Here is a 23506-nt window from a genome sequence, read left to right on the forward strand (position 1 = left end):
TGTGGCGGGTTGGTTACTATCCTGCCGACTACCCCAAAGCTGACTCGCCCCCTGGGCCGTGGGGCACTCGGAGCCGGGCAATCGGGAAACGATGGGGGTAGTAGTGGCAACCCGGTTCCATGGCTCAGGGTGGTCAGACCATTGGTAGTCTGCGACGCGCTGTTGATGTGTCCGACTACGCCACCCGTGGATTGCGGTCAGTGCGGACCGCCGCTGCCAGGTAGACCGCTGGGGCTGATGATGTATGCAGCTGGGATAGCGTGACTCCCCACGGGAAGAGTGCGGACCCAGGGCAGTATAATGGAAGATGGGGGTGAAGGTACAGGACGTCCCAGTACCGTTAGTGCTGGAGGAGCAAGGAGCACACAGACAACAGGTTGCAGTCCAGGGTCTTTACTAGAACAGGTGAACTGACCCACAAACAGGCCCGGCTAGAAGGGGGCCTGGACGTCTGAGAGCAAACGGGAAATTGGCCCTGGTCAGGGTGAGAGTGTAGGCCTACCATGCTCTCTGCGCTCCTTCTGGCTATCTCTTCCTGGTAGGGTAACAGCCCACGGTCCCGAGCTCACCGTGTCCTCTCGCCCGTATGGTTTGCAACGTGGGTTCCTTTCTACTCCCGGCCTGGCACGGCTCTGCTGGTCCTTTCTGCTGTGGCGGAGCCTCCGGGCTTCTTAGGCCAAGGAACGTACAGTCCCCTGTGGACTGGTTATCTGCTGTAGGACGTGGAATCCTCACAGCCTCAGACGCCAAAGTCTGGTAAATTTGGTTCTTTATCTGCCAGGACAGGCTTCCTTCACCTCTTGTCCCTGGCTTGTGGCTCTCCTACTGCCACACGTCCTCTTAGGGTGCAATACAACTGTCCCTCACTCCTCTGGGACACCTCTCAATCCAGAGACAGGTCGTCCAGTTCTCTCTAACCCTGCCCCCAGTTCCAGCTTTTATAGGGGCAGCCTGCTCCCTCTACTGGCCTGAGACAGGAGGTATTGCATGCTAATGTTCCCCTGACTAGAGAACCTCCCCCTTGCTCTCAGACACAGCTTTATTATATTTGTGGCATCCAGGCCAGGGTGACACACCTGTCCTTAGCAGTGGTTTCCTAGCAGCTATTTTACCAAGAAGGCTGAAGAGATGTGTCTGCTGCTAGAATTCTGTGTGGCATTGACCTGGTCTCTAATCTGAGCTGCTGTTAACCTGCGATTTCTGAGGCTGGTGACTCGGATAAACTTATCCTCAGAAGCAGAGGTGACTCTTGGTCTTCCTTTCCTGGGGCGGTCCTCATGTGAGCCAGTTTCTTTGTAGCGATTGATGATTTTTGCAACTGCACTTGGGGACACTTTCAAAGTTTGCCCAATTTTTCACACTGACTGACCTTCATTTCTTAAAGTAATGATGGCCACTTGTTTTTCTTTACTTAGCTGCTTTTTTCTTGCAATAATACAAATTCTAACAGTATATTCAGTAGGACTATCAGCTGTGTATCCACCAGACTTCTGCACAACACAACTGATGGTCCCAACCCCATTTATAAGGCAAGAAATCCCACTTATTAAACCTGACAGGGCACACCTGTGAAGTGAAAACCATTTCCGGTGACTACCTCTTGAAGCTCATCAAGAGAATGCCAAGAGTGTGCAAAGCAGTCATCAAAGCAAAAGGTGGCTACTTTGAAGAACCTAGAATATAAGACATATTTTCAGTTGTTTCACACTTTCTTGTTAAGTATATAATTCCACATGTGTTAATTCATAGTTTTGATGCCTTCAGTGTGAATGTACAATTTTCAAAGTCATGAAAATACAGAACAATCTTTAAATGAGAAGGTGTGTCCAAACTTTTGGTCTGTACTGTATGTCTGGAAGAAACATTAAGAAGAAAAGCTGTGCCATCACACAGATCTATATCTATCTATATATATACACACACACACACACACACACAGTTAAGTTATTCCTTCTATCCTTAGCAGATAGGCCACCAGTATTCTATTGGATGCGCACCAGCCACATCAAGGCATACCTCTTTGATGGGACCCCAACTATTAGACTCGCTTCTCCTGGGTCAAGGCCTTTAAAATGACGATAGGATCCAGAACTGATTAAAAACAATGTAAGGGCTCCTTCACAAGTCAGCACTCATATGAGAAAAATTATTTGTGTTATTCATGGATAGCACTTGTACGTATTATAGTCTATGGGGAATTTCACTTCTGATTTGTGTTCCTATGACTGAGTTGTTCGTACAAAAGCATGGAGACTTGTTCCATATTGATCCGAGTGTCAGATCAAACTAGTCAACACAAATCTATATGTCCATGAAAAAAAAAACAGCACTAGGATACCATCCGTATGCGGTCCCTTTTTCACTGACTGTTTATTATGAAAAGCTTGAGAAACCTTCATTTTTTTACTTCATCCAAGAAAAACTGATGAAACTCTGACCAAACTCTGATGAAAATCAGATCAAAAATACCATAAAACATGAACCGTTTTTGCATACGAAAAAAAAAATAATTAAAATATGAAGGATGGGAGGAGTGCTCAGCCAACAAAGGAGAAAGTTGATTCCTACAAAAAACCAATCTGACCATACCGACTAATAGAATAAAGGAATTGTAAACAGGTGCAAGCTGTGGTGACTGCAATATATACATCCTACCTTCCCTTTAATTTTGTAGGTTTTTGAGGCAAGAGAGGTATATATGGAAAAGTAGGGTCTCATCACAGAAAGGGACGACTTGTCATGGCTTGTGGGCACACACAAGTTGCCCAAGTTATAAAGGACAAGTAGCAGTAATGTGGTTTAAAATTCATATATTCAATGTTTTCTTGTTATGTTATGCAATGTTTGCTGCTGCCCTCTTTGGTACTGATTGCAGACGGGGGGCCGTGTGTCTGCTGCACACTCACCATGGTACGGGAATGCTTCCATTTAGTGAGCTTGTTGAGGACCCTCAGCAAATTAAGGCTGCGTTCACACATTGCGTATTTTCACGCGCTTTTTTGCGCGCGCTTTTTGAAAATACACAATGTGCTTTGTGTCTGCCAGCAAAGTGAATGGGAAATTCACTTTGCCGTTCAGACACTGTGTAATTTTACGCAGCGGGAAAGCGCAGCTGCGTAAAGAATTGGCATGTCAATTCTTTACGCAGCTGCGTCCTGCGCTTTCTCTCTATTGTGCCCATTATAAGCGATGGAATTACGCAGCGGTGTTCACACACTGCGTAATTCCATCGCTTTTTTACGGAGGCGCAGGATGGATACTCACCTATCCGATGTCAGGGGAGAGGCGTCTGGTCCGCTCCAATCCCGCGCTTCCAGCATCTGCCGGTGAAGCGATCAGCTGTTAGCTAACCGGCTTGTAACCGGTCGGTCAGCTGATTTACAAGCCGGTCAGCTGACAGTCTGCTGATCGCTTCACGGCAGATGCTGCAAGCGCGGGACGGAGCAGACGCGTCTCTCATCCATCGGGTAGGCGAGTATCCATAGTCTGTACATACACTGCTAGGGACACACACACGACACATAGACACACAGACACAGACAGTACACATGTCACACTGAAATGAAGTGTGACATTACACATGTCACCCTTCATTTTCACACTGCGTTTTTTGCTGCGCTTTTTTACGCAGTGTGTGAATGGAGGTGCTTTTTTTACCTGCTTAAAAAAATGCAGGTAAAAAAGGCAGGAAAATACGCAGCGTAAAAAAACGCAGGGAAATACGCAATGTGTGAACGCAGCCTTATGCAGGAAAATAGATTTCTCCAGCAAAACTGATTATTGTCCCCAGACTCCTGCATGATGGAAACAAAACAGAATACATGGTTCTTATTCTCATGTCCTTGTCACAGTCCTACAATATTTTTTTACACTAGGACACAAAAAAAGTAAGTAACGATTTCTTATTAACATATTTTCAACATATGCAGTGAATTGCTTTTACAAAAATGTACTAAGGTCTTTTTACATTTGCTTTTATTTCAGAGATTGAAAAGTAATGAATTGCAATGTCACAAACATTGCTTGCCCAAGCTAGTAGGATTAACGGTCTATATTTCTTAATCAATATACCATGTACAAAGAAACAACTAGCCAGACATCATTCCCTAAAGTAACAAATTATATATGCAATGGAGCCATTATCATAAAATGTGATCCTATGATAGTGCATAAAAATAAAGGACACACCTAAAGCAAATACACAGGTGAATCCATATTGTATGAATTGCAGTACCAGCAAATGGCCACTTGGTGGCAGCAAAATATCTGTTTTTCTCTCTATGTAGAGATAGATCTATAGATGGATAGATTAGATATAGATATATCTAGATGGAGAGAGAGAGATCTATTTATCTATCCTACAGGGAATATCTTACTAGTAAAGTTAATAGGAAGCCATCGTCACAAAATTACCTGTTGTTTAACTTTTAAAGTCTGTTTTTTATGTGATATATATTTTTTTCTTCCATTTCATGATCTTTATAAAAAAACAAAAATTAGCAATCTTGCAATTTATACACTAGCCCATGGGGCTTTTTTAGATGACTAATTCCTGTAGTTTCAGAAAGACTTTTCAGCAGGCTCGGTATGATCAGAGGCGGGATTATAATGACAGGTGACACCTCTATACACAGCTGATAACATAGGATCCCGCAAACACAATAGGTGATATCACAGCGGTCCCTGCTCTCCCTCCCTTCACAATGACTTTTGCACACACTCATTAGATGCTTCAATACAAAAGAAAGGGTGGTTGGGGTTTGACCATTATAGTTAATGTGCAGGTGTTTTTTCCTGAAACGACAGGAAGTTAAAGTTTAAAAAAGCCCAAATGGCCAGTATACAAACTGCAAGATTACTTTCTTTTTACTAAAAAGATTGTGATATGAAAAAAATATTGGCAAAAATGTTAAAATAAAAATAATAATAATACAATTTTCCTATGATATCTTCCCTCTAAGTAAGAAAACAGTCATTAGACCAAGAGGGATAGAGGATACTGCCTTTACAATTAGCAAAGGTTTATGTAAGCCCTCATAGGCTATACTATACTGTAACTTTGGTTGCTTGACTTTTAGTCTACGCCAAACCGCCGATAGATTGCAGGTAGATTGCAGTCACGTTCAACTTGCATTTTGTGATAGTCAGATCACTGTTTCTTTAGATGCAATGCGACCCCATTTACAGTTAGTAGGTGTTATGTTGCAGAGCATCATTGTGATCATCATGTATCCCTGGCCTTACCCATAAAACGTCAGGAAAAAAAGCACAAAAGATGGTGCTCATCTTGCAAAAGAAAAAGGCTATGAATGTAAAGTTGCTGTCAGCTACAGATCTCTTACCAGGCTTTCAGCTGTAAGTTCAGGCAACTCATGGACAACACATGATGGGAACTCCAAAATAGAAATACTAAGGAATCAAGGAGAAAACACAAAAAATAACAATTTTTGGGGATTACTACTGTATATACATCTATGACTTCTCACAGCTTTAATTCAATAATCTTTTTTTTTTATAAAAAGACTCCACTTTTCTTTCTTTCCTTGGGCAGGAGGGGGAGCTAAAGAGTATACAGACATTACAGCAGGGGATCACAGCTGATTCATTTTGTGAGGTAAGACATTTCACTGCCTGTTTTTAAGCAATGTTTTACCTGAAATAAAGAATCAGCTGTGATCCCGTGTTGTAATGTCTGTATACTCTTTTGTGTCCTCCCCTGCCCAGGAGCTGTGGTATGATCAGACCATGGCCCTGTAAGGTCAGACACATCCATTACACAGTACAAACCAGGGGCACATTTATAAGATTATCTCAGCACAGGAACATGTTTTTAACACATCCAAATGTGGATCTTATTTTTATTCCAAGATCTAGTGAATAAAATTAACTTTTGTTCATGGGAAAACCCCTTTAAGTGCATGAAAGCACAAGTATAAGAGATCAGGGCCATAAGTAAAATCTAATTTATACAAATGTAGCCTATGTTCTTTGTGGTAAGGGATAGGTGCATTTTTTGTTTTATGATCACCAATAATGGTCCAACCACAGATCCCGATGATCCTGTTAAATCGGGTCATTAAACCTGCAGTCAGGCCATGAACTGCACCTGTATTATGATCGTGTGAAACTAGTATATGGCAAAACATGACAATTACATGCCAACTTTGCCAAAACCAAAGCTTAATCAAGTGAAAATTAAATGGAATCTGTACCCATATTTGAGCGATCTGACCTATTAACATGGGCATACAGGTTGTAGACTGCTGAAATTAGTCATCCTTGTATGCCTCATGGATGATGGCTTGTTGTTGAGAAATCTTTATCACTTTATGTAAATGATCTCTTCAAAGATATGGGGAGGACAGTGCCTGAAGATAACGCTGTCTCCTTGCTTCATTATCCTATATATGTCTCCTCACCTCTCGCCATTGTGTCTGTGACGTCAGGTGCGTGGTTAGAAGTCCCGCTTCTGCGCATTCTGACTGCCGTTGCTCCTCTTCACTGTTCCGCCCTTCTCTTTAGCTTTACTTTTGTTCTGCGCAGACGCCGGAGAGTCACTGTAACTTCGGCTCCCAGTGTTCTCCAGCATGCAGAGAAGGTGCACTCCTGACTTCCTTCCTCCCGCCTTGCATAGTAAGCATGTTATTTGTAACTTTTCTGGCCGCCGGAGAACACTGGGAGCGGAGGTCACAGTGACGCTCTGGCGCATGCGCAGAACAAAAGTGAAGCAAATGCCCATAGAAGGAACAGTGAAGAGGAGTGACAGCAGTCAGAATGTGCAGGCGCGGGATTCCCAGCCGTACCCCTGACGTCACAGAGACACAGTGACGAGAGGGGGAGAGAAATATCAGATAATGAAGCTCTGGAGGCAGGGATATCTTCCAGGCAGTGTCCTCCCCAGAGCCTGGAAGACGTAATTTACATAAAGAGATAAAAGATAATTTCTCAACAACAAGGCATCTGATATGAGACATACAGGTATCACGCTCCTCAGCAGTCTATAACCTGTATGCCCATATTAATAGGTCAGATCACTAAAATGTGGTGACAGATCCCCTTTAACAGGAGGGCAAATGTGAAGGAATCAGTCAGTACGTTATTACATAAGAAAGTAGTGATATGAATGTTTGGGCACTTTTATCCCAAAAAGAATGATATCTTTGTAGAGATCCGATGTGCCAGTCACAAGAAATTTATAGTATAAGTCTTGAGTAAAATCAGGCCAGAAGTGCACTGGGGATGTTAATGTACTTGTACCTTATTTTATATTGGCCATATCACCACTTCTATAATGTAAAACCGTTCTGACAGGTTCCCTTTCATAGTTTCTTTATATGGTTCAGTTTTGACAGCAGTTTCTCTCTAGGGGAAACAAAATGTATGGTGAAATGTAGCATATGATCTTTGAATAACACGTTGTAAAACAAGAGGGTTAATGGACTATTCACAACGTGCTTTATATTGGACCAAAAGAACACCACCATTACAATTAGCTACATAAGTAGCAGCAATCTAGAAAAGAGAGTTTTCAATGAGAAGAAAGAAGTAAGTCATGTACTGTACAGTGTCCCCAGGGATAATCAGACTACAATGGGCTTTTGTAACCTGAAATCTCATCCAATTAATGCCACAGTGCCAAACTGTGCCACATACAACTGTCTGAAAGACTCAATCTATCATAATGTGCACTGAACAAGTGAAATGCCAGTGACTAACAAACCAGTGCATCAAACTTGGTGCAGGCCAATAATGGGCTCTGTATTACGGTATGACTGGTGGTCTACTTACGGTATGACTGGTGGTCTAAGTAAATCTACAAGTACTGTACTGCTCTTTACCAGTGTATGGCAAGTTACTCTTTGGCTATGAAATGAGGATGATTTTGTTATATTTCACTGAGCTCTGACTTCTGTACAGGATCCTCAACAAAGAAAGTTATTTGCAGCTTCCAGCAGCTGTTCCTGGCTGTATAGGCGGGAGATGATGCCCTCATCATCTCCTGCCTCGACTATTGCAACCTCCTGCTCTGTGGCCTCCCTTCCAACACTCTCGCACCCCTCCAATCTATCCTAAACTCTGTAGCCTGACTAATCCACCTGTCCCCCCCACTATTCCCCAGCCTCTCTTCTCTGTCAATCTCTTCACTGGCTCCCCATTATCCAAAGACTCCAGTTCAAAACCCTAACCATAGTATACAAAGCCATTCACAACCTGTCTCCTCCATATATCTCTGACCTAGTCTCCCGGTACATACCCGCACACAACCTCCGATCCTCACAAGATCTTCTTCTCTACTCCCCTCTTATCTCCTCTTCCCACAATCGCATACAAGATTGCTCCCGTGCATCCCCCCAACTCTACCCCAACATATCAGACTCTCTCCTACCGTAGAAACCCTCAAAATGAACCTGAAGACCCACCTCTTCCGACAAGCCTACAACCTGCAGTAACCACCGCTCCACCATACCGCTGCACGACCAGCCCTACCATCACCTACTGTATCCTCACCCATCCTCTGTAGACTGTGAGCCCTCGCGGGCAGGGTCCTCGCTCCTCCTGTACCAGTCGCCGTCACGTTTTGTTCAGGATTAGTGTAATTGTTTTTGCTATGTATACCCCTTTCTCACATGTAAAGCGCCATGGAATAAATGGTGCTATAATAATAAATAATAATTTAGCCCTTTATCGCAAAAGCCTATTTCTCAGATGCTTCATTGGGGAACACAGGAACAATGGGTTTATATGCTGCCACCTGGAGGCTGACACTAAGAATACATACATCTTAGAAAAAAAAAGATTCCTCTCCAATAGGTTACTCCTGGGCAGAAGTCACCCAGCTGTTCAGTTTAGCTTAGTGTCATTCGGAGGCACACATGGGTCTGAGTAGCTGATCCGTCTTAACCTTAATTAGGCAGGTTAGGAACTAACCTTCTTCCCCTTGTCTTTCTGAAGACGTGGGCTGTGGCCCGAATTTTTCAAAGGATGGGTAACAGAGTGTGAATTAAGTCACTCTTTGTACAGCCTGTATCCTCTCTCATGAGTATGGCAGGACCATGTACTTTCACGATCGGCAATCCGGTACCTGGGCGGTTGGTCCTTTGACTCCTGCCCGCCCTGCCACCATAACACGGCACGTTTGCATGGAGCAGAAGATGGAGTCCAGACATACCGGCACCTGTATGTAGGATCAAGCTTCTTTTTTTCAAGGTGTCCCCAGATTTTCTGCCCTTGGCAATGCATCATCCCTGGGTAGTGCACCACGTTAGACAAAATTAATGGTTATTCTAGTCTCCCTTTGAGGTGGTTATTTGAGTACTTTGGTTCTTATGAGATCTTGATCCACAGGGCGGTCTCCATTTTACCTCAGTCTTTCACCTGGAGTCATTAATGGCTGGGTTAGAAAATGCTAGCAATGTTTCCATCCTTTCAACTCCAATGGGAGAGCTGGTCAAGTCCATCTCTTTCAAGGCTTAAAGCATGTCATTCAGATGATCAATTTTTTGTTGCATTACCTGGACAGCCTGGGAGTTTGGAGATTTTATGCCTTTTATGGTCTCCCAAGAAGCCTATTACCTCCACTAGAGATTCCACTGGTAGGTGATGGGTCAGGGTGAAGGTCAAGGCGCTTCTACATTCCAGAGGAATCTTGGTCTTTCCCCATCATTGCAAGATTCTCCTCTTCTACTCGGCTTCGGGCCTTTCATAATAGGTTTGTCTGGCAAGGATTAGGAAACAATGCTCTTAGAAGTCACATTTCTACCATTACATTTAAAAAGCCTCTTGTTCATAAGTGAGAACCGATCGGCACTTGTCCTAAGGTTAAGGTGGTTCCCCTTTTTAATTTTTGCATGCCTGTCTTGAGCCAGGGCTGACTTCCAAGGGTCAGGTTCCTGCCTTGGCTATCCTGTTCTAGCAAAACTTGACTTGTAGGATTCAGGTCAGGATTGCCCACCTGGGCAGGGCGAACTCAAGGCTACTGTAGTAGTTACCCTGCATCTGGGTAACCTCAGCTCAGTCCTCTACTTTCAGTCCAATCAGATATATCTTTCCATTTCGGCTTTCCAGCAGGATGATTTTAACTCTTTAGCTATTTCTTCCATTAGGCGAGGCTCTAATGAGGAGGCTCTCACCTGTCTTTCTCCTTCTCTGGAACACGAATCTAAAGGCCCCGTCACACTTAGCGACGCTGCAACGATCCCGACAACGATACAACCTGTCAGGGATCGTTGCTGCGTCGCTATGTGGTCGCTGGTGAGCTGTCAAACAGGCAGGCTCACCAATGATCAGGGGAGCAGCGACATCGTGGAAAGAATCTTTCCACTATGTCCTGCTCCTGGTTATGAGCCTGCTGAAGCAGGAGCAGGCTGGTAACTATGGTAAACATCGGGTTACTAGGGGCACACGCGCACCTAGTAACCCGTTGTTTATCATGGTTACGAGCCAGCTAAAGTGAGCGGTAACCTCCCGATCACTGTAGCAGAGTGGTAACCATGATAAACAACGGGTTACTAGGTGCGCGTGTGCCCCTAGTAACCCGATGTTTATCATGGTTACCGGCCTGATCGCTGCTCCCGCTGGTCACACACTGCGATGTGTGCTGACCAGCGGGAGGGCAACGACCAAAAAATGGTCCAGGACATTTTGCAGCGATCAGCGACCTCACAGCAGGGGCCTGATCGTTGCAAAGTGTCACACGTAGCGACATCGCTGGTGAGGTCGCTGTTGCGTCACCAAAACCGTGACACAGCAGCGATCTCGCTAGCGATCTCGCTATGTGAGACGGGGGCTTAAATCACATTGGACACCTGTGGAAATTTCTTATTCTTCAATTCTGACCACTGTCACTTTATGAGGTAATATCTCTGGAATGCTTCAACGGATCCCACTGATTCGGAGATTGTTTTTTCGTGACATATTGTACTTCATGATTGTGGTAAAATTTCTTCGATATCACTTGCGTTTATTTGTGAAAAAAACGGAAATTTGGCGAAAAGTTCGCAATTTTCAAGCCCTTAAATCAGAGAGATATGTCACACAAAATAGTTAATAAATAACATTTCCCACATGTCTACTTTACATCAGCACAATTTTGGAACCAAAATTTTTTTGGGTTAGGAAGTTATAAGGGCTAAAATTGACCAGCAATTTCTCATTTTTCCAACAAAATTTTTTTTTTTCTTTTTTTTTAGGGACCACATCACATTTGAAGTCATTTTGAGGGGTCTTTATGACAGAAAATACCCAAAAGTGACACCATTCTAAAAACTGCACCCCTCAAGGTGCTCAAAACCACATTCAAGAATTTTATTAACCTTTCAGGTGCTTCACAGAAATTTTTGGAAAATGGAAGAAAAAATTGAACATTTACATTTTTTCACAAAAATGTTACTTTAGACCCCAATTTTTTTATTTTTGCAAGGGTAACAGGAAAAAATGGACCCCAAAATTTGTTGTGCAATTTCTCCTGAGCACGTCAATACCCCATATGTGGGGGAAAACCACTGTTTGGGCGCATGGTAGGGTTTGGAAGGGAAAGAGCGGCAATTGACTTTTTGAATGTAAAATTTGCTTGAATAATTAGCGGACGCCATGTTGCATTTGAAGAGCCCCTGATGTGCCTAAACAGTGGAAACCTCCCACAAGTGACACCATTTTGGAAACTAGAACCCTCAGGGAACTTATCTAGATGTGTGGTAAGCACCTTGAACCCCCAGGTGCTTCACAGAAGTTTATAACATTGAGCCGTGAAAATAAAAAAATCAAACTTTTTCCATAAAAATGATGTTTTAGCCCCAAATTTTTTATTTTCACAACGCTAAGAGGAGAAAATGGACCCCAAAAACTTTTGTGCAATTTCTTCCAAGTACGCCGATACCCCATATGAAAGGGAAAATACACTGTTTAGGCGCACGGCAGGGTTCAGAAGGGAAGGAGCACTGTGTGACTTTTTAAATGCAAAATTGGCTGGAATTGAGAGCGGACGCCATGTCACGTTTGGAGAGTCCCCTGATGCACCTAAACAGTGGACATCCCCCACAAGTGACCCCATTTTGGAAACTAGACCCATCAAGGATTTTATCAAGGGGTATAGTGAACATTTTGAACCCAGAGGCACTACACAGAAATTGATAACATTAGGTCATCATATTGAATAAGTTGTCATTAGTCTTAAGCGCAAGTGCTCGCTACTTGAGTTTGCATTGGGTACTGCGGTATATATCATGTATCGTGGGTGCTCGAGTGACATGCTCAAGTCCCCGTGCATGGCAGGTAATCCCCGCGAGGTTATTCTGGCCGTGAAGCATATGGGGCGGGGACTCGAGCTTGTCACTCGAGCACCCGCGATACTTGGTGCATACCCGAGCACCCGATGCAAACTCAAGTAGCGAGCACTTGCGCTCAACACTAGTCCCCATATCATCATCATTTTTTTTTTCTTTACTTTTGAAAAAATCCCAACCCCAGCACAACCCTAACCCCAGCACAACCCTAACCCCAGTGGTAATTTTTTCCGCCTTTCCTCGTGCGGTATAAATGATTAGACGACTTTATTCTTCTGGTCGGTGCGATTACAACGATGCCAAATTTATATCGGGTTTTTATGAGCTGTCACACACGAAAAGACGCTTTTTTTTTTTTTGCAAAGACTAGTTTTCGCATCGCCATATTTTGAGAGCTATAATTTTTCCATATTTCGGCCGACAGTCATGTGATGGCTTGTTTTTTGCGGGACGAGTTGACGTTTTCAGTGGTACTATTTATATTTACATTCGTCTTTTTGATCGCGTTTGGCGGTATGATGATAAAGCATCGTTTTTTTGCTTAGTTTTTTTTTTTACCGTGTTCACTAAAGGGGTTAACTAGTGGGACAGTTTTATACTTCAGGTTGCTCCGGACGCGGCGATAACAAATATGTGTACTTTTTTTTTTTCATAATATTTATTGATGGGTACATTATATTTTTATTTTTTGGAGATTATTATTTTTTTTTTATATTTTTACAATTTAATTTTTTTTTTCACTTTCTGACACTTTTCTTACTTTTATACTTTGTCCCACTATGGGACTCTCACTTTTTTCAGTCTGATCGGCTGTATAGCATAGGGATGCAGCAGTATCTCTGTGCCATACATCCTGTCAGATCTGTACAGGGAGAAGATACTTTGATCACGCACATAACAACCACGGGACCCGGCCACAGACACCGCGGGATGCCGGCGAAGAGTTGGGTAGTGGCGCTTACCTCCTCTTGCCATCGGAATGCTGCGATCGACTTCGATTGCAGCGTTTCGGGGGTTAATGTGCTGGGAGCGGTGTGGCACCGCTCATTGCACGTAGTACCGGGAGTCAGCTGTGACAATCAGCTGACATCCGGCGGCGATCGTGCCCGCACAGCCTGTCTGCGGGCGAAATCACCAGGGCGTACTAATACATATCATGCTCATAAGGCCCAGATATGTATTAGTACGCCTTGGGCAGGAAAGTGGTTAAAATTGCTGTTGGGAGAAGGCGCCCTTCAAATATGAGAGACCTGGAGCAGTTTACAAAAGAGTGTTCCAAAATTCCAGTTGAGAGGTGTAAGAAGCTTGTTAATGGTTATAGGAAGTGATTGATTACAGTTATTTATTCCAAAGGGTGTGCAACCTAATATTAAGTTGAGGGTGCCAACAATTTTGTCCAGCCCATTTTTGGAGTGTTGTGTGAAATTATGTCCAATTTGCCTTTTTTGCCCTCTGGTTTTTTTTTGTGTTGTTCCAATACACACAAAGGAAATAAACATTTGCATAACAAAACATTTGTAATTGCAATAATTTTCTGAAACAATTTCAAGGGTGTCAACACTTTCAGCCACGACTGTATATATTACACATATTTATGCATCTGTAGCTTTGTCGCCTCATAAAAAAAGGGGGCCCAGACATTTCTTGCAGACGGGCCCCAAGCAGTCAATGTCCGCCCTTGTCACCAGAGAATTCCAACAGCATGCACTGTGAGAATTCAAAAGTCTGCAGTCACATAAAGGGGTTGTCCAGGATGGGAATCAAAGTCTGCAATCTGTCTAAGTGCAGAAAGAAGAAGATTCTCCAGCGGCTTGATGCCGAAACGTGGTGGTTCTGTGGTTTGCCGATAATATTGGATTTTAAAGGTTTGTAAAGAAAAAGTGAAGTTTTATGCTTACATCACCTGCCATTGCTGGAAAATCTTGTTCTTTCTGTATTGCTACTTCGACCCAGACTAGGGCGGCTCTGTGTGGTCATGTTCATTCTAACAAGGTGCTACTGAATCCGTTGAGCTAACTCTCCTGTTCCCTTCCCGGCTTCGTATTAACCCCTTTAAGTGGGTTGCCCAGGACTTAAAAGGATTTTTCCTTTTGAGTAAATGAAAGTCATCAGTTGCAGGTTGTTATAAAGAAACAAACCGTGCTGTACTCACCTCCCCGAGGTCCACGATGAGTCTTTGCCGCTGCTCGCGGTGGCCGGCATTGGCTGATGTCACATTGACAGTGCAGCAGCCAATCGCTACGCTCAGTGGCTCTGTCAGTGTAAACTGAACACCGCGTAGTTGACATGACTTTCAGGTCGCAGCCAATGTTAGACACTGGAAGCTGCTGCAGACACTTGCCGGTGGACTCGGGGAAGGCAAATACGGAACGTTTTGTTTCATTATTACCATCTGCAGCAGGGGACATTCATTTATTGAAAGGGAACAGGTGGGCACTCTTCGTCTCTTGTTTTGATTTTGAGCTACACTTCCATCCAGTGGACAAGAATGTTAAAGCAGATGCTCTGTCTTGATATTTTGAAGTGACTATTTTCGTGGAAGAGGCTCAGTATATCATAGATCCGGCCAGGATTGTTGAAGCAGCCCTTGTCCTCCTAAAAGACATTCATCTGGGGAAAACCTTTGTTCCTAGTGCTAAAAGAAGGAAAATACTGTCATGGGGACAAGAATCCAAGCTAGCCTGCCATGTGGGAGTACTCACATCCACTGAGCTAATTGCACACCGCTTTTGGTGGCCATCGCTGTCCAAGGATGTTCAGGACTTTGTGACCACTTGTCCGCAGTGCCCAAGAAACAAGTCTCCCAGGAACAAGCCTGCTGGTCTCCTTCAGCCTCTGCCAGTTCTTTCCGCCCCCTGGCAACATATCGCTATGGATTTCATCATGAACCTGCCCCTCTCTGAGGGTTACAACACCATCTGGGTCATGGTGGAACAGTTCTCTAAGATGGGTCACTTTATCCCCTTGGTCGGCCTACCTTGGACTCCCAAGCTTGCCACATAGTTCTTCCAGCATAAGTTTCATCTTCATGCTTTCCCTCTCCACATTGTCTCTGACCGCAGAGTCCAGTTTACATCTAAATTTTGGAGAGATCTTTGCAAGCTGCTGAATGTCCAGCTGGATTTCTCCACCGCGTGCCATCCACAGAGCAATGGACAAGTGAAACCAGTTAACAAAACTCTTGAAAACTACAGTATGCTTGCCCCTTTATTTCTGCTCACCAGGATGACTGGATACAACGTCTTCTATGGGCAGAGTTCTCCTACAGCAACCACATTGGACTCACAATAAAACGTTCAAAAATGAAAGTGAAACTGTTTTCCTGTGAAATATGTTAAGGAACATCCAGGGTAAAGACTTGTGTATAAGGTAAAATAAATAACCAAAAACAAAAATACTTCTCCACACCTTGGGCTATGTTCACAAGTAGCATTTTTTATGCGTTTTTGCACTTTTGTATTGCTTTCAACCGTGACAAATGCATTCACCGGGAAATGTCATTTTAACATTTTACAACCTTATCTGGCCATGTGCTGTGTGACACATGCATACAGTGCTGAAAAGACATGGGAACAGCATGGGGAAGACCCCTGGAAGGATCTCTGACTCCCAGGTCACTGCCTAAAAGTGTGCCCATCAGAAGTGATCCTTGCCGCATCAGAAGATGCAGACTTGCAACTATCCCCGTGCAAGTCCTTGTCCCAGGGCAGTGTTCAATTGTACCTCCCCCATTCCTTGCAATGCAAGCGCAAATATGCAGCCAACCACCCACCCACCTACAGGCTGCAATACTATACTGCTAGCTTGGACTTGAAATGGGGCCTTTTAGTTTGGAGAAGGCCGAAGCTGGCCACTACCTCATGGCTGCGACGGCGGCGAGGTCTGCATACTCAGTCCCCAGCCGCCACTATTTTCCTGGGAACCTTCCCCACACTTTTCTTAGCTTGGCCTGCTTTAGGGCAGCATTGGACGAGCCCACCAGACAACCAGAGACTCCTCCGGTGGGCCTTGGCTTCTCCATCAGGGGAGTTGAGAGTGCCAAGGTGAGGAGCATGATGATGATGATAGAAGTTAGCATCTGCTTTGTTTTCTTGTAATGTAAGCGTAAGTGTGCAGCCTGCCACCCACCCCAGGCTGCAATACCATACTGCTAGCTTGCACTTGAAATTGGGCCTTGTAGTTTGGAGGAGGCCATAGCTGGCCACTACCTCATGGCTGCTTCGGCAGCGAGGTCTCCATACTCAGTCCCCAGTCGCCACTATTTGTCCCGGTAACCTTCCCCACAGTTTCTTAGCCTGGCCTGCTTTAGGGCAGCATTGGACGAGCCCACCAGACAACCAGACTCCTCCGGTGGGCCCTGGCTTCTCCATCAGGGGAGTTGAGAGTGCCAAGGTGAGGAGCATGATGATGATAGAAGTTAGCATCTGCTTTGTTTTCTTGGAATGTAAGTGTAAGTGTGCAGCCTGCCACCCACCCACCCCCAGGCTGCAATACCATACTGCTAGCTTGCTTGCACTTGAAATGAGGCCTTTTAGGCTTGTGGAGGCAGACGCCGGCCACCATGTCATGGCTGCATCGGCGGCCTGGTATCCATACTGAGTCCCCAGCCGCCCGGCGGCCGGGTCTCCACACTCGGTCCCCAGCCGCCCCTATTTGTCCCGGTGCACCTTATACATAAGCACGCATACCAAAACATTACCTGTGCCCTCCCCAGTGCATTTAGTGGGAAGGACAGCCTAACCACAAACACGTGGACAAGTGAATGTGGCCAGGGATGGTCCATCTCACTGACGCCTTCACACTGGGTTAATATTGTGGAAGCCGGGACACAGTTGAACACTGGGATGCAACATGTCCTCTAGACATAGAGGATTGCGGGTCCTGGGTAAATCAGGCTTCAACACAAAGTTCAGAAGGTAGACAGCAGCAGTGGTCGGCCTCCTACACAACGAGTAAATTATTCATGATTATGAGGCCATCCATCTCCTTAGCTTTCTGTTCCTTGGAATGGAAGCGCATGTATGTAGTAGCGGATAGGCCTGAGGTGGTCAGCGTTTTGGCGCATATCCTACCTCCTCCGAGGATTGCTGGATGTTTTCCTGCTACTATCCCAGTTCTATGACTCCCATTAAAACAAAGCTTCAGGTGATGAATGATGGATGAGGTGGTGGCAAAGGAGAAAGAGCAGGAGGGACAGGGACCATTCACATCAATATCAGGCCAGTCAACCATACATGAAAACCGATTCACCAACCATTTAATGTATGGTCTGCAATCCCTATGAAGACATCAAAACCGACAAAAAACCCATTTTGAGAGAGAGGAGTTTACAGACAATGAGGGGAAAGTAAACCTCTTATGACAAATGATCACCTCAATCTACCTGTTGATAGTCCCAAAATGACACAAAAGGGATTTATATCATAAAATATAAACTTTATTGAAACATATACATTAATATATTATTACACAATTCCATAGTATGAATAAAGAGAATAAAAAAGGGGGAAGGGAGGGGAAGGGGGGAGGACAGCTAAAGAAAGCAGGATGAGATGATAAACGTCCTGCAAAGGGACTACCATCCCCAGATCAGCATATTAAATGTAATAGATGTAAGTCTGTGCTGCCAGCTAGGTAGTACAAGATTATAGTCAAGTAAAAATCCTAGTCCAGATTCGGTCAGGTGATTTAAAGTCACAGAAATCCGCATTAGTGGGACTCTATGGTAGAGAAAGATATGGCAAATAACGATTCCCCATGTATAGGATGTCAGGTGTTGAAGGGGTTAAATGCAGGACACTAAGTACTACTTTCTATTGTTATGTTATAACAACACCCACATCAACGGAGCAGGGAGAGTGGCATCAAAAGATTAACATTACCTTGGGTCATGTTGGCAGAGTCTGGGGCAGCTTAGAGCGAGATGCTGGGGATGTGCAGTAGCCTCGACGCGCGTTTCGCCCGGAAATGGCTTAGTCAGGAAGCATATCCTACCTCCTCTGAGGATTGCTGGATGTTTTCCTGCTACTATCCCAGTTCTATGACTCCCATTAAAACAAAGCTTCAGGTGATGAATGATGGATGAGGTGGTGGCAAAGGAGAAAGAGCAGGAGGAACAGGGACCATTCACATCAATATCAGGCCAGTCAACCATACATGTCTTGTAGGATATGTTTCTGTACCAAAAGGAGCAGTTTGGCTACACAGTTGTAGGGCATACAGTGAGTGCAATGCCTACCAAAAATTTTGAGGCACTCCAATGCCCCTTGGAAGTGACATGGAGGTCAGAGGGCCTTAACTAAACCGTTTTTTTTCATTTATAGCAACTGGGTCTCCTGTACACTTTTGGCCTAAGCAGTGAATGGAAGGCTTTCCAAAAATTATGAGGAACTGCAATGCCCCTTGAAACAGACGTGGATTACAGCATACTAAAAACCTTCTACCCATTATTGGGGAGTGGGTCTCCCTTAGTGTTCGCCTATGCATTGAAAAGCAAAAGCTGACTAAAATTAGGAGGAAATGCAATGCCCGTTGGAAGAGTCGTGGAGGTTAGAGGTAATTAAAAACAACATTTCAATGCCCCTTGGAAGAGCTGTGGAGTTCAGAGTGGTTTAACAAGACGGTTTTAATGCCCCTTAGAAGAGACGTGGAGGTCACAGTAGCTTAACAAGACGGCTTTAATGCCCCTTGGAAGAGACATGGAGTTCAGAGTGGTTTAACAAGACGGTTTTAATGCCCCTTGGAAGAGACGTGGAGGTCCCAGTGGAATAAAAAGACAATATCAATGCCCCTTGGAAGAGTGGTGGAGGTTCCAGTGGAATAAAAAGACAATATCAATGCCCCTTGGAAGAGTGGTGGAGGTTACAGTGGAATCAAAAGACAATATCAATGCCCCTTGGAAGAGTGGTGAAGGTCGCAGTGGAATAAAAAGACAATATCAATGCCCCTTGGAAGAGTGGTGGAGGTCACAGTGGAATAAAAAGACAATATCAATGCCCCTTGGAAGAGTGGTGGAGGTCCCAGTGGAATAAAAAGACAATATTAATGACCCTTGGAAGAGATGTGGAGGTCACAGTAGCTTAACAAGACGATTTTAATGGCCCTTACAAGAGCCATGCAGTACAGCATATTAAAAACATTATTCCCATTATTGGGGAGTGGGTCTCCCATAGTCTTTGCCTATGCCTTCCAAGCAAAAGCTGCCAAAAATTAGGACGGAGGAACTTGCAATGCTGGAAACACGGACAACGGTCACCCTGGTGGTATAGTGGTGGTGGAGGCTGAGGAGAAGGAGAAGAGCAAAAAACAGCCGAAATGAGGAAGCGTATACCCATGTGTGGGTGTGAAGCGGTGCATGGGAATACACCTCCCGAAATAACACAGTGGTTTTGACTTTATATTACTCTGCTGTCATTTGGTGGTGATGAGAAGTCTGGCCCAATCCAGCCCTTGTTCATTTTGATAAGGGTCAGCTTGTCAGCATTGTCAGTTGACAGGCGAGTGCGCTTATCAGTTATAATTCCTCCAGCGGCACTAAAAACACGCTCCGACAACACGCTAGCGGCAGGGCAGGCCAGGACCTCCAAAGCATACAGAGCGAGTTCATTCCAAGTGTCCAGCTTGGATACCCAATAATTAAAAGGCACAGAGGAATCACGGAGGACGCTGGTACGGTCGGCAAGGTACTCCATCACCATCTTTTGAAACTTTCCACTCCTTGTGAGAGTACCCCGCGCCTCAGGGCCTGTAAGCTGGGCGGGTCTCAGAAAACTGTCCCAGAACGTTGACAGTGTTCCCCTGCCTCTGCTGGATTGGAGTTGCGTCTCTTTCGCATGTACGCCTTGGTTGGGCAACAAATTGTGACCTCTGCCGCTAGCACGTTCAGATGGGAATTTTTTTAACAGTTCTGCAGCAAGGGCCTTCTGGTACTGCCCCATTTTTGTAGACCTCTCCACCTCAGGAATAAGAGAGTGAAAGTTCTCCTTGTAGTGGGAGTCTAAAAGTGTCACCAACCAGTAATTACAGTCACCCAACATTTTGACAATGCGAGGGTCACTGTTAAGGCAGCGTAACATAAAGTCAGCCATGCGTGCCAGACTGGTAACGGGCAAGATTTCCGTGTCCTCACCAAAATGACGACTGACCATGCTCTCCTCCTCCTCCTCCCCCACCCCCCTGTCCTCAGGCCACCCACACTGAACCGACGGTATGTCAGTTGTACAGGTACTACCGTCTACAGCGCATGATACCAGCTCCTGTTCTTCCTCCTCCTCTCTCTCATTGTCCCCAATGCACGTTAGGATGAGATGAGGCTTGATTGTGTGTAATTGCCCGCTACGGCTTCTTGATCCATCTCATCATACTCTGGCTGCAATGCCTCCTCTTTAATTCTCTGCAGAGAGCATTGCAAAATACAGACAAGTGGGATGCTGACGCTAATGATGGCGTCATCGCCACTCACCATCTTGGTGGATTCCTCAAAGTTTGTCAGGATGGTACATATGTCAGACATCCAGGTCCACTCCTAAGGTCTTATGTGTGGAGTCTGACCTGAATATCGACGGCCTTGTTGCAGCTGGTACTCCACAACTGCTCTCTTCTGCTCACAAATCCTTTGCAACATGTGGAGGGTAGAGTTCCAACGTGTGGGGACATCACACACCAGTCGGTGTGCCGGAAGCTGCAAACGCTGCTGCAACACAGCAAGGGCGGTGGAAGCTGTAGCCGACTTCCGAAAATGAGCTGACAGGTGGCGTACTTTGACGAGCAGATCTGGCAACTCGGGGTAACATTTAAGAAATCGCTAAACCATGAGATTAAGCACGTGAGCCAGGCATGGTACGTGTGTGATCTCGCCTCGCCTCAGAGCCGCCACCAGGTTACAGCCATTGTCACACACGACCATGCCTGGATGTAGGTTCAGCGATCTCAGCCACAGATCTGCCTGCTCTTTCACAGCTGTCCACAACTCACAAGCAGTGTGAGGTTTATCACCTAAGCTTATGAGTTTCAGCACAGCCTGTTGCCGCTTGGCTGAGGCAGTACTGCAGTGCTTCCAGCTTGTAACTGATGTGGTGATATCTGAGATGGAGGCTGAACATGAGGAGGAGGAGGAGGATGATGCGCAGGAGCTGTACACTGTGGGGGCAACTCTGACTGACATAGGGCCCGCAATCCTCGGTGTGGGGAGGATGTGTTCCGTCCCAAGGTCCGACTGGGTCATGGCTTCCACTATGTTTCCCAGTGTGCCGTCAGGGAGATGCACCGTCCCTGGCCACAAGCACTTGTCCACGTGTCCGTTGTCGGGTGGACTCTCCCAGTAACTGTGTTGTTGAGGGCACGGCAGATGTTTTGGGACACGTGCTTGTGTAGTGCGGGGGTGGCACACCAGGCAAAATAGTGTCGGCTGGGGACCGAGTACCGAGGGACGGCCACCGCCATAAGGTTGCAGAAGGATTCCGTCTCCACCAGCCTAAAAGGCAGCATTTCCAACGCAAGCAGTCGTGAAATGTGCAAATTTAGGACTGTGGCCTGTGGGGCGTTTGGCTGCGAATTTGCGCTTTCGTTCAAATGTCTGGGATATGGACAATTGAACGCTGCGGTGGGACGTGGACGTGGACGTTGATGCTGTTTCTTGAGAAACTGCCATAACAAGTGAAGACTAAGAGGAGGGGGCATCTTTGCATGCAGTATGGACAGGGGATTGCCTTGCACGCACAACAGGGGGTTCTCTTACATGCACAACAGAGGAAGAAGCAGTGGTGATACCCACTGACACTGGTCGTGGACCCTGGGGTTCACCCCACAAAGTCGGGTGCTTTGCTGACATGTGCCTGATCATGCTGGTGGTGGTCAGGCTGGTAGTTTTGTCACCCCTGCTGATGCTGGCCTGGCCGTGGTACAAATGGCCTTTTTGGGGTTATTAACAGAGTCTTTAAAAAAATTTCAGACTCTGGAAGACCTACCGGTTGTACTGGCAACGTCCCTCGTGTTGGTGTTACAGGGAACGGTTGCCCGCCTTCTGTCTGCGGCCACCACACTGCTTCTTCCTGCCTGTTGGGGTACTCTGTCTCCCTCCCCCTGTGTGCTGCTTGCCTCGCTCTGCTTGTCCTCCTGCCACGTTGGGTCAGTTACTAGATCATCCACCACCTCCTCCTCTTCCACTTCCGCACCACGGTCCTCCTCCTCACTTCGTGGCAATTGTGTCTCGTCATCGTCCACCTCTTGTGACAAATTGCCAGCGTCGCCTTCCTGTGGCCGTGGCTGTTCAAATATTTGGCCATCGCTACATGGGATCTCCTCTTTCACCACTTCAAGCGGAGCAGGCTAGGGGCCCAAATATGGAAATGGACCAGTGAACAGCTCTTCAGAGTGTCCAAGTGTGGGATCAGTTGCTGTCTGAGGACACTCGGCATGGTGGGAGGAAGGAGCATCAGGGTGAGGAGGAGTATGCGGTCGAGACTCACGGCTACTAAGACTTGATCGTGTGGAAGACAGACTGGAGATGGTGGTGCCAGGGTGACTGGAAGTATTATCTGCTATCCAATTAATAATCTGTTCACACTGATCAGTTGGCAAAAGTGGTGTTGTTGTGTGCTTCCCTAGTAATTCGGTCAAGAACTGGAAGCGAGAAGATGTGGCTGTTGGTTATGGCACATTTTCACCTTGGCCACGGCCCCGTCCTCTGCACGCACCATCACCAGAACGTCCAGTTCGACGTCCCTTGCCATGCGCCTTGCCCATTGTAAATGAAGTAAAATAGCTTACGCTCGCACTATCAATGGCAAAAGGGTAATAAAAAGGAGATTAGGACCGTGGAAGAGGAAAACCGCAGTTCTATTTCTCTGGCCTACACCAGAATCTTTTAAACAGATATATTTGTGTCTGAACAGTCAGCAAGACACTTAAACTGTTTTTTTTATGTAAAAAAGGCAAAAAGGTGGATTACACCCAGATTTGAACCATGGAAGAGGAAAACCACAGTTCTAGTTCTCTGGCCTACACCAGAATCTTTTAAACAGATATATTTGTGTCTGAACAGTCAGCGAGACACTCAAACTGTTTTTTTTTATGTAAAAAAGGCAAAAAGGTGGATTACACCCAGATTTGAACCGTGGAAGAGGAAAACCACAGTTCTAGTTATCTGGCCTACACCAGAATATTTTAAACAGATATATTTGTGTCTGAACAGTTAGCGAGACACTCAAACTGTTTTTTTTTTATGG

The 23506-nt window shown here is 45.5% G+C and overlaps 1 protein-coding gene across 1 annotated transcript in view; it reads right to left on the bottom strand.

Moving 5' to 3' along the window:
• The window catches only part of LOC141212411 (striatin-interacting protein 2-like), a 33357-nt gene extending 23899 nt beyond the window's left edge, over window positions 1-9458 (bottom strand). The window contains exons 1-2 of the mRNA XM_073664941.1: window positions 9376-9458; window positions 5343-5409 (exon numbers count right to left, since the gene is read on the bottom strand). Coding sequence (XP_073521042.1) covers window positions 5343-5409; window positions 9376-9458 — 150 coding nt within the window. The remainder of the gene's footprint in view (window positions 1-5342; window positions 5410-9375) is intronic.
• Window positions 9459-23506: the final 14048 nt, after the last annotated feature.

Source organism: Phyllobates terribilis, unplaced genomic scaffold (assembly GCF_046119375.1).
Source record: "Phyllobates terribilis strain yellow unplaced genomic scaffold, ASM4611937v1 Scaffold_175__1_contigs__length_3988992, whole genome shotgun sequence".
NCBI lineage: Eukaryota > Metazoa > Chordata > Amphibia > Anura > Dendrobatidae > Phyllobates > Phyllobates terribilis.